This window comes from Musa acuminata, chromosome BXJ1-6 (genome assembly GCF_036884655.1).
Source record: "Musa acuminata AAA Group cultivar baxijiao chromosome BXJ1-6, Cavendish_Baxijiao_AAA, whole genome shotgun sequence".
NCBI lineage: Eukaryota > Viridiplantae > Streptophyta > Magnoliopsida > Zingiberales > Musaceae > Musa > Musa acuminata.
The window spans coordinates 30,444,367-30,456,969 of NC_088332.1; the positions used below are offsets into that span (position 1 = coordinate 30,444,367).

Genomic DNA, 12,603 nt, shown 5'->3' on the forward strand with positions numbered 1-12,603 from the left:
GAATAATGGACTGTGCAGGCTCCTCCCGCAATTTATTGTGTATGCATTTTGCATGCACATTCCATCTTTAGTCCTGATGATCATTGGTCAAGTCGGGTCAAGTTGAGGTGGAGTTAATATAGGGACAACTCAAGACCCTATCTCACCCAACCTACCAACAGATAAATCTCAAGAATTGAGACCTTAAGTCATTTGGTAGATAAAATTAGTTAAAATTTATTTTAGAAAGAAAACGACGGCTTTGTCAAAGTCACGTCAGTTCACCTTTTATCATAAAACTAAGACTAAGTAAACTTGGCTTGGAAACATCCTAAACTGCCAATACGTCCATACTTTGCAAATTCCCATGGACAGAATGCCACCTTAAGCAGGCTAGACTTGGTCAGCTTAGATTGACCCATGGATCCAATTCGAGATTGCCACCTCTAGTTGGCTACATGAATATATTCCCTCAATCAATTGCATTAAGAACCATGTCATTGAATAATTTAGTGACCATTTTTTCCATTATCTCTTGGAAGATTTTAATCTCATTCTAACACCAATATCTTTAGGCAACTAGTAGAGTCCTGGTATAGTATCACATGTCTCAGTAGAGCCAGAAACACAATTAGGAGGTGACAGACGAGGAATATGTGGTTGCAGAGATGATCATAGGAGAGAGAGGCAGTAGAGAAGCTGCAAGGGAGAAAAAGGATGTAAAAGGCTCTATTTAAAAAAAGAAAATAATATCCCAGGCTTACTGCCTAGCACACCCGGCAAACACTATTTTGAACCAGACAGGGTTACCCAATCCACGTGCTGGTCATGTCTCAGACCAGTAAAATCTGACCCATACCAACCAGCACAATTGGCTTTTAAACATTGATCTCTAGCCAATTCTTCATTTGTTTTTCGGCTACCATGTTAAAACCACTATGTTGAGATCGACATATACTGCATAAACGCAGCATTAATGAGTAACTGAAGATTATTCTTTCAAAATTTTATGGCTCCAATAACTAGAAGAACTCAAAGAGTCTCAGAATCTAATAGACCATTCCATCTGCAAAAAGATTGAATTCAATTAATTCAAGACATTTTGTACAAGAAAAGTTAGATAAATGAACATATAACTTGAAAACAGTTGCCAAGAAAATTGTTCTTAACAAATAACACAAATTAAGAAAAGAAACTCACTTTCCAGAACTGCTTACAGAGAGAATGGAATATGAATCATGTGGAGCAGGTGTGCTGATGTGCTTCTTTGTTTGCTTAACAAGCAATTGTTCTGTTTCCGTCCTGGATCTTCCTGTTTCAGAGATGGTCCCAGTACTCCCAAGAGACGGATTAGCAGTGTTGGACAGCTGAAAGTTTAGTAACTTTAGCTCCCTTTCAACTACGTAAACAGCAGAATGTTCTCTGCTGCCAGGTGGTGTCGCTAGAGCAGTCACAGCTGGAAGAGCCCGTGCATCAAACTCACTTAAAATAACACCAATGTTGGTTCCTGTAGCCACAAGGTGTGGTTGCAATGGATGTGCAACCATGCAGTATACCTGCAAACCTACCCTTGTTTCAGGCATACTCCACCAAGACGACCAAATAAAGGTTCCATTTCCTATGCAAACACAAGCTAGAGAAATATTTCCAGGCTATTTATCAAGATTCTGAAATATTTCTTCATGAAAGCCAGAGAAATATAAGCAAGTAAACTTCCAGGTTAACTAAACTTGAAAAACTGCATACCAAACCAAATACTACTATCAGGTATTTCAATAATCTTGACGGATTCAGCATTTTGCTTTTGCTAAAAAATATGCATATATTTGTAAATTGTAATTTACAATCACAAGGTACACGTATGAAAATATCAGTTATATGGAGAATATTGCAAATGAAAAGATCATTCCAAACCTATAATAAAAGTTCTGCTACTTGATCCATGCTATTCCAAGCCAATATCTACTGTTTCAACTTGAGCAGCCTGCCTCTGACTATTTTATGAAGTCCATATTTAAGAGTCTAGAAAAATCTCATACTCTCAGCCAACAAAATTTTTCTTCATTGCATTAAAAAGATTTCATCATTGCCTTAAATTGGCCTTCCCAACTTGATAAGCATTTACAACAAGGGAACTTTAACAGCACTTGACAACCCAATTTAAATCCATTTGTGATCACTAAAAATTGAGACACTGGCATTGATGAGACAACCTGCTCCTGAACTGAACCGCAATATGTAATAAGAACCAATTGTAGAAGATGGGATTACAAGAAAAAGAAGATTAAAGGGAAAAGCGACGAGCCAGCTACCATACAAAATTATGTCATTGTAAAACTCACAATGTGATCGTCTCTGTTTTGTTCCAACTAAGAATGCTTTAAAAGAAAAAAATAGCTGACAGATAGATTAGTCATATTGTTAGTACCAAGAATTAAAATTTTATACCGTACCGGAGTTTCGAGATTCGCTTGGTACGGTACGATACTATATACCGAGCAATATATTTCGATATACCGCTCAATATATATATGTATATATATATATATATATGTATATATATAATCGTTTTCTGCACCGTCGCCTCTCTTCTATCCACACGAGGTGATGTCGCTGAGGCGATGTCCTACAAAAATGAGGTGACATATATATATATATATATATATATATATATATATATATATATATATATATATAAGAAAATCATTTTCGCAAAGGCGATATCGCCTCTCTTCTCCCCGCGTCATCGAGGATTCTTCTCCCCGCACAGATGAGAAGTCATCGACAAACGAGGAGAGAGAGCGGCGCCGATCTCCAGATTCTCTTCTTCTCCCTTTTCTTTCTTCCCCTTCTCCCTCTTCTTTCTTCTCCCTCGATCATCGCCCGATTTAGGATGATAACAGGGCGAAAACAGCCCCAATCGACGGTACCACCCGATAGCGAGCGGTCCGTGTACCGGTCTACTGGCGAACCGGTACGTACCGCCCGGTACGAGCGATATCATTCGAAATTAAAAACCTTGGTTAGCACCTTCCTTCTAACAGAAGTAGAGTTGTTTTAGGAGAGGTCAGACAATGATAACCTCTAAAAAACAATGGCCTCGATTCTACCATGTTTATGATTCCTATATCAACTCCAATAGAACAAAATTTGTTCCCAATCAATTGGTTCCAACACCCACTAAAATGAAATACAAAACACAATACATTTGACCCTCCTTTAACAGCAAACGAAACCTGTGAATTTTCAATGCACAACAAAATTAAAAAAATAAGACAAAATAAATCTAACCAATTGGTTCGATGATGAAATACCATGAGTGAATATATACAAATCCAAATCTGCCAATGCTAGTCACACACCTTCAAAATATTCTAACTACCACTAACCAATGAATTAACCAGAAAACCTAGATTACCTAATAATTCTTTAAGCAAAAGACTGGTGAGGCCTATGAATTTTTATTTTATTAAGAAACAATAAGAATACTTCAAAATTTCCAAAAGTACAAAACTAAAATAAAAAGAAAAACTAAATGAGGAAAGGCATGGAGCAAGGGAGAAAAGTGAGGAACAGATTATAGACAAAATTTTTTAGAATAAGTTAAATTCAAAAAGACAAATGAAGAGAGCAGATTTAGCATTGAAGAGGCTGATTAAGCAGGGAAAAGAAGGACCAGCTAGAAGTCCTCTTAGTCCATTTCAACCTTTGTCATCCTGCCAAAAGAAAGTCTTATGGCTCACTTTAAGTTACCAATAGATAGCCAAAAAGGAAACCATAACACAAAACTGAAGCCACAAGTGACCCTCAGCTTCACTATCCAAGGAGAAGGGAGACAGAATTCTGAAATGAACCAAGTAGTCCTCTCCACAAGCCAGGCTTCCTGCCCGAAACCAATGGTCTGGTAAGCAAATGGACAGGCATGAGCAATAAAATTATTTGGCCAACCAAGCTTGGGCAAGAAAACTAAATCCTAGTCAAAGTTTATGTCAGGCCTTCTCATATGCTTCTGAAGCCTGCACTAGCATTAACAAAATGATATGATCTTCTGCACATCACATAGGGGTTTGCTTCAGTACGTCCTAATCTATCTGATCATTATAATCGGAAAGTACCCTGCAGAGGAGAGATGTTGCAGATAATAAAAGCCAAAAAATCACTTTACATATTTGTTTTTTTTCATTAAAGCATTACAAATTTATACCCAGTTCTTTAGGTTGTTCCTTATGGGAAAACCAGTTTCCTATTATATCTCAAAAGTCCAGATATATGTGTGGGAATACCAGTTTCCTATTAGGTGATGTATCACATTTTTTTTTGTAATTTACATATATGTTTATTATACATATATATATATATATATATATATCTGATTTTACATATAAATCTAATATTAAAACTTAAAAGAAACAAGAGCACAGTTATTAGGTGGGCTAAAATTTTGACACTACGACTATGGATCAGATCTCACTTCACACTAATTATTATTTAATTTTTAATACAGCTAATTTGAACTTAGGTGACCATGCCTGAGCCTCAAAAAAGCATTGCAGCATGGATTTAGGCAAAAACAGGACCAATAAGTGAGGCCAAGTTTAGACACGACCAAGTAGGTTAAAGGCAGGATTAGAGCCCTAGTTATCCCACTATGACCAGAAAAACTGAGAATCGAACCATTAACCAATCCAATTCAATTATTGGATCGGATGTGTTGAAAAACTGGAATGAACCAATTGACCCAGATGGCCTTTGGATAACCAGCATGAACCGACCGTGTTATGTAAACCCTTAATTATTTTTTATTATTTGTTTAAGAGGGCATTTACATTAACCATGAAATTAGGGTTGTTGTGAGAAATAAATTAAAACCAAACCAATTTAGTGTAATTACCACCAACATTTAGGTTCATAATGTTAGTTATCATTTTTATCATTTTTCATATAACTTTTTTAATTAGTTTTAATATTTTATATCTATATATATAATTTTAAATTATTTAATATATTTTAAAATATTTTTAATTAACATGTGGTCTGACCAGTTGACCCACCGATTCTGCCAGTAACCCAGTGACCTAAGACTTGACCAGGTCGCTTCCCGTTCAGTTCTGATAACTACCTATCAGAGCCTGAAATGTCCTTTATACCTCAATGAAGTATTTAGGAAGTCACCTACAATCGATCTCATAGTGAAACTCAAAATAAACAATCAAGTAGTCATCAAAAAACAACAGATTCAACACAACGCCCTTAGATCCATGCTTGCAAGTGATCATCAATCTGGGTGGTTTACTGAATTTCAAAAGTTTATAAATTCGCTAAAAAATTGCAAGATGTACCCTAATGTAGCCTAAGATTTTATCATGTTCATATAGTTTCGACTTGATTGCACCTTCATGATTGGTACAGCAATCTACTGTCATATCATTAGCACCTCTCATGAAGACAGGTTCATCAGAACATAAAGGCATCATCAATCAATATTTAACATTTGAAAGAGAGGTTTCTGCTCCATTTTCTCACAGGTACTAACAGGTACTTGGCCAAATTGAACCTTTTTAATCAGGCAATGAAGGTGACATGTAATTGGCTGTAACAAAAACATCCTTGTAGTTATAAGCTGCAATGTCAAATAAATACAAATGACAAACAAAATAGGCACCCCTATCACAATACAATATATATGTCCAATCATTTAATCATTAGAAACCTAATGGCGTACCCTCAGTTTCTTATTAGGTGCAAGAACTTGAGGAGGAACAAGTGATGACAATTCACACAATGGCCTTGTCAAAGCCGAATAAGTTGGATGCTCAATAGCCCTGTCATTTTAAAGCCAAAAGAAACCATAATGCACCATGACATATGCTGATTTAAGATAAAAAATGCATAATGGATCAAACTTAAACAAAGAGGGGATGCATACCAGATATGAGAATCTTTAACACAAGTAAGAATATCAAGGTTTGGGGCTCGGGGATGGCACCAAGATGCCACACTGTGACAAGCAAGTTTTGGAACTGGTTTTATTCGCCTAAGTTCCTGTATAAAATTTAGAGTATTACTGCAACAGAGACGGAGAGATACTTACAATGGTATATGAGCATCAGGTCAAAATACGATACCTTGAATGATATAGTGTCCCATATAGCTAAAGTTTTATCAGCACCAATAGTAATGAGTTGTGGTGCACTTCCCATCACCCTTGAAAGCTCAACAGCCACTACCCCTCCATCATGTGCCTTACAGAGGTAATTGCCTAAAGTTTACTCAGTCTAAACTATACAATATTTGTTCCATTGTAATTTAGATATAGAATAATGACATATCCTTCAACCGGAAGGAAACAAAGGGATAAATCGAGAAATATGAACCAGATAAAGAAAACAAAGTTTTCTTTTTTTAATAAAACCACCACCAATAGAAAAGGAAAAAGGAAAAGAAGATGAGTTACCTTTAAACTAAGCTTGGGCACAAGTTCCCGTGAATCATGGATGTGGTCTGCGCTCCATAATATAAGCAAACCATCACTTGCCCCAGAAACTAAGAATGCCTGAAAATGCAGACTAAAATTACATGACAGTCCACATAAAAGGCACAACAACATGGACATACATGAAGAACCAAATGATTTTTCTTAATGAACTTATTTCTTAATGCAGATAAATGCCTCCCACATTTATCTTCACAGACTCGCGTCCATGAGATCAGACATGTAGCATCTAGTTTTTTTTCTTCTTTTTTTCTTTAACTTTCTACCACTGGGTTTGTCAAATGTTGAAGTAACCAAGGATTGCCACATAACATACTGAGCATTTATCATATACACTTACCAGGGCTTGAGCTGATTTTCCAACATGAGGTGTGGTGGTTTTCTTAACAATGCCTGTCACATTCTAAGTCTCATACCTACCAGAATCTTTCAGGCTAGCTGCATACTGGCAGCATTTCTGATCAATGTCAGAAAGAAAAGTAACCAACCTATATTAGTTGATCATGCATCAAACATGCATTTTTTTCTCTCCCTAGATCAACCATGATAACCACTCAGAATAGGCAGAGATACTGTGTGGTCCTTAGATAAGAAGGCAGGAAATGGCAACCATTTTAGAGTTTTGAACATCTTTAAAGTCCATTAATGTTCTCATACATAATAACTCAATACACCAATCTATATGCAAATTTGGATAAGCCAAAATAATAACAGATCCTTGCAACTCCATCACATGGTTCACATGTACTTTAAAGGTACTGAGAAATGAAATTTTCTTGACTATTTTGGATTGTTTTGCAATGTTGTAGGCTCAATGCATACACAATAATAATACTTTTTAGAAATCTTTGCCAAAATTCTGGTGCAATTAGTGTTTTGATCTGCATTTGGTTTTATTCCTCTCATATCTTTTGATATCGAAGTTCAAAGTTCTCATTGAAGACAACAACCCACATAGTACAGAATCTAATCACTCAAGTACCAACCAAAACAAGAAAATAACAATATTATAATATTTATCCATTCATTATCATAGATATTAAACTGCTAATAAAACTTAATTATCTCCAGCATTGTTCGTCTTATTGGTCCATACCGGTATATCGACCAACCATTGTTATGGTACATACCAATCTATTGATATACGGTACGGTGGGATATTCCAACAGACTAATTTGTACTGCCCCTATCAGTCCTCTATTGGACCGGTATGTACTGCCCATACCGAGTGATACACCACAGCACGGTAAACCTTGATCTCCAATCCCCACATTGTATATCAGTTTACCCTTACAAATCCAGCAATGAAATCTGGTTTATGACAAATAAGCAAACATTTTTCTGCTTTGAGAATTGTTACTCCTGATGCAATAAAAGTAACTTGTACAAAATCTTAAAAGGGAACAGAGCTTAAAAGCACAAAAGAAAACAGCTCAAAGTTGTTATCATTTCTTGCTATCTATGGAGGACCATAGTCATGTCATTTAGTGAACAAATAAATTTGTAAAATCACCAATAGGAATTTAAGACAGAAACATAAATTTCAAATAAAAAAAAGTGAAATAAAATAGAACACAAAAGATATTACCTCACCACTAGATGCCACAAATGTCATCAAGCAAGTGATCGATCCTTTATGGCCACCAGTATACCTACGGATGAGCTGTAAAGAGAAACTCTAGCTGACATGTTCTAGTAGTGAAGGAAAAAAATATTATGGCATAGTGTAGAAGTCAAAACCTTCCATGTTATCATTGACAGAACTCTTATTACACCATCTGATCCACCAAAAGCAACAAGTGGGCCATCGCCAGTAGCAGATCTGGATAGAAATTCCATACTGTAGAGAAATACAACGTCAAGATGCTTCTCTATAGATACAGTTAAACCAAAAAAGGTCAATGATGAATATGAGCACCAAAACTCAGCTTAATGCATCACTTTCTTTCTTCTTTGTTTTCTGGGTGGATTAACTTGACATAATAAAATGTAATGCTATGGGAAGGCATAACCTTAGTAAGACACCAACATTTAGACCAATATTCTCAAAAAAAAAGGCAACAACTTAGTAAAAGAGTAACTTTAAAAGTAATATTCTTGACCATGGTTCGCCTTACCGGTCTGTATTAGTATACTGACCGGCTGTTGGTACGATACATACCAAACCATACCTACGTACTGACATGTGGTATGGTAGATCATATCGTCAAACCAATATGTACTGCCTATACCAGTCCCCTATTAGACTAGTACATACCGCTCGCACTGGACAGTACACTGCAATCCGACGAACCAAGGATTGAAATATTGTACCGTACCGGAGTTTCGACATTCGCTCGATACGGTACGGTACGATATACCGAGCGATATACCGTTCGGTATATATATATATATATATATATATATATATATATATATATATATATATATATATATATATATATATATATAATTCGATGATGTCGCTTCAGCAACATCACCTCTCTCCTCTCCCCAGGCGAGGCGACATCACCGAGGCGACGTCGCGTCACCTTTTTCGACGACGTTGCCGAGGCGACATCGCGTCACCTTTTTCGACGACGTTGCCTTTTCCCGCTAGAGAGAAAGAGGCGACGTCGCATATTTATATTATATATAAATATATATATATATATATAATACCGCTCGATAGCAAGCAGTCCGTGTACCAGTCTACTGACAGACCGGTACATACCGCCCGGTACGGGCGGTATTATTCAAAATTGTAATCCTTGCGACAAACCTTGTTCTAGACAGTAAATGTAATAGGAATACCCAAGTTGAATGCTAAAGGAATCAGCAACAATTTCCTCTACCAACTCAGCTATAGGCATTGGGATATTGTTAAGCAAAAAGAAATAGAAGGAATACGTCTCAAGAGAACCTCACAAAAAAAGAAAAACTTAAACTTACTAGCCACTGAAAAGCAATGATTAAAACCAGATAGGATGCCCAACTTTTATTGTTCCAACCAAGAAATGACATACAAACTCAAACACAATTTGGCCCAGCCCTTTTTCGACCCTAGAAATATGCTCTTGCACTTCCACTACTTCAGAAAGGGAGTGACATGAGAAAATTATCCATACATCTTCTCTATATCCTTTTCTTTTTTTTGTAGATACGTTTTCTTTCTTAATGCTTCATTTTATTTTAATATCCTTTTTATTTTGTATTTGTTACTGAAGGTTTATCGAGAGGTCTAAGTCATGTAAGGCATACAACATTTCTTTCAACAAATATCACCTTTTTGACATTAAAGTCACCAAAACCTAAATAATTAGACCAAACAAATAATAGTCTGAAATCATTAGACTTAAGCATGTCAATAAAGACGATTGAGACTCAAAGGTTTACAAAGACTTGTTTATCAAGTCCTAATAACACGTAGAAAATTGCTTATGTCGCACCTTTTTCTCATTACATTTTAAAAAGAAACTATAATTAAGTAAAATTTTCTTCTGACCCAGCAATCTGCATTATCATTTGGAACCAAATTACATATTCAACATAGAGAAAGTGAAAAAAAAATGTATTTATTTATGCAGAAGGATACAAAAAAAGACCTGTGTATATTATGCTTAAATGCACTTATTCAAAAACAAGAAACCTGCTCTAAGCAGATGCATAACAGTCCATAGGAAATATAGTTCTGATGCATCTGTAATCCAATGAAGAGGGTAGGAACAGTATGTCATACCATAGAAGAGATCTGTTATCAAGCTCTTGTTTAGGAACATCACGGCCTCGCATAGTTACCAAATCCAAAAATATGGCTTTGTTCTCACAGCAAATGACGAGAAAATGTCTTCCTCTAGTGGATGGTACAGGTGAACTAAAAGCAGAGGAATGCTGATTGGCAGCAGATGGGGCTTCAGCAGCTGCAGAACGATTGCGCCAGTGTTGCCAGTATCGCACATCATCATCATAGAAACCAACTTGCTTCACACTAAAGTGATTGCAATTTTAAGTTTCTGTAAAGTTTGTGAAAGGCCAAGAAAAAGTAAACAGAAGAAAGTTAAAATCCAATAAATTTAATTACCTTCCTCCACGTATAGCCTCTGTAGGTTTTCCTTTTGGCTCTGTCAGCATAATGAAGGTAGACCTTAGAAAAAAACAAATATCCACGAGTGCAAATAATTGATAATTTAAAAAGATCAGTCTAGTTTCTGAACAGAACAGGAAAGCAACCGTACTCTAAAAATCATTGCCATCAGAATTACTTAATGGAACAGAAATAACACTGAAAAACACTCTACAACTACTACGTGCCACATCTTTACGATTATTAATGATCTAGATCCAATATGCTTGAGTAAAAGCTAATCCACTTCACTCTTCTTCAAGGACTCTGCCACCTGAACAAGGTCTAAATAACATATATTTGTTTTCTCCAGCCTGAATGGTGACATATACAACTATGCCTATTGGTACATATCCAACCTTGTACATATATTAGCTGATAAATGTGAAGGACAGATTGTTAACTTGCTATCAGTGAGCCAGTGTAAAAAGAAAGTTCAATTAGCGTGCTTGGATATTGAAATCATCATGGGAAAAAAAAATGAACTATTGAAGTATCTGTTAGATATATAATTTCTTGAACAAGTTTTTCAACATCAATATATATCCCAAACAAGCCAGCCTACTGCAAGGTTCCTAATACAAATAGGCATTGGCTGGCTTGGCATATTGAGACACCTCATGTGATAGTGATCCAAGGTGCAACACCTGAACTCAACTCAGGGAGAGGAACTCTGATTTCACTGGAATAACTAATATTTCAATATAACTAAAACTGATAGACTCGAGAAAACTAAGACTGCCACTCGAATTAGCCCATACTTGTCATGCGAGCCGACAATCATTAATCCAATAACGAAAATTTAAGCATCCACCTAAATCAAACTAATGCATGAACAGAACAAAGTCCTTTTGCGTACCAGTTTCTCCTTCGGCGAGCTTCTCCAGCTTCGTCCCGACCAACCGCCGCTCGTCGACGCCGCCTGCCTTCAGTTCATAGATCACCTGTCAAGAACAAGACCAAAGACATCAAGATCCGCCATAAACCCTAGAAAACAGTCAGATTCCACTCCCAAAAGAAGAAAGAGGGCAGAGTCGAGATTCTTGGACCTGGCGGTGTTCCCAATCCCAGACGGAGACATGATCGGAATCGTCAGAGGTGACAAGCCAGGGATGGGTCGGGTGAAGCTGGATCTTGACGATCTTGCCGTTCGTCTGGCGGAAGGCGCGCAACCGGAGCATCTTTCACCCCCTCTTTCTCCCACCGATCTCGCCCTATGAATCAAGGAGGGGAAAGAACGCCAGATCCGAGATGTAGAACTCACAGCCTTAGATCTTGGATCGGGGAAGAAAGGGCTCGGTGGGAGATCGCCATCACTGAAGATCGGAGGCAGGATCTCGGGCTCGAGGCGAATGGGGGACGGCTTCCTTGGTTTTGAAGTTTTAAAGTTGGGCTAACATATGTTGGACCAAACGCAGAGCCCATTTCGGCCACAGTGGGTGGAGGGTTAAAATAGTATAGTGCAATTGGCGTAGACAAAAATATGAAAATATGTAATCGTTACAATGATTTTGATTTTTTTTTCTTGATCTATTTTTTTTTTAGTATGTACGAGACATGTTCTTACAGCCACTCGAATCAACCGCATAAGATCTTTGTCAGCACCTTAAAGCCCCAAATGGAGCCCTCCGTGTAACCAATAGAGTCGACCCGCCCAGTGAGAAGGTAATCCCGTCATCCATGGGTATTACACGTGTGCCAATCTCGAAATCGGACCCCTCTTAACACGATGCCAACATCTCAAATTTATTGATTTATATTCTTACAGTGACATCCGGAGGTTGTAAATATTTGTACTGATATAAATATAACTTTAATTCATACGCTATAAAGAACCTACGAGGATAAATAGCAGGATCATTACTCTGAAAAATATTACCTTTCAATTGGCAACCATCTTGTATACGAAGCTCTTAAGACAAAATGGCCAATCAAATGAAGAGACGGGAGAATGGGAAGCATTACATGCAATGGGCAAGTGGAAAATAAGCACTCTCATTTCAGTCGATTCTCGTGCACTGACGTCGAA

General features: G+C 37.0%; 1 protein-coding gene across 1 annotated transcript in view; it reads right to left on the reverse strand.

Annotated features, from left to right (window-relative positions):
- The window catches only part of LOC103988692 (uncharacterized), a 29,349-nt gene extending 17,333 nt beyond the window's left edge, over positions 1–12,016 (reverse strand). The window contains exons 1-11 of the mRNA XM_009407302.3: positions 11,624–12,016; positions 11,434–11,518; positions 10,533–10,572; positions 10,191–10,439; positions 8,213–8,312; positions 8,061–8,135; positions 6,434–6,532; positions 6,105–6,221; positions 5,906–6,021; positions 5,702–5,801; positions 1,180–1,535 (exon numbers count right to left, since the gene is read on the reverse strand). Coding sequence (XP_009405577.2) covers positions 1,180–1,535; positions 5,702–5,801; positions 5,906–6,021; positions 6,105–6,221; positions 6,434–6,532; positions 8,061–8,135; positions 8,213–8,312; positions 10,191–10,439; positions 10,533–10,572; positions 11,434–11,518; positions 11,624–11,755 — 1,469 coding nt within the window. The 5' untranslated portion in view covers positions 11,756–12,016. The remainder of the gene's footprint in view (positions 1–1,179; positions 1,536–5,701; positions 5,802–5,905; positions 6,022–6,104; positions 6,222–6,433; positions 6,533–8,060; positions 8,136–8,212; positions 8,313–10,190; positions 10,440–10,532; positions 10,573–11,433; positions 11,519–11,623) is intronic.
- Between the last annotated feature and the right edge of the window lie 587 nt (positions 12,017–12,603).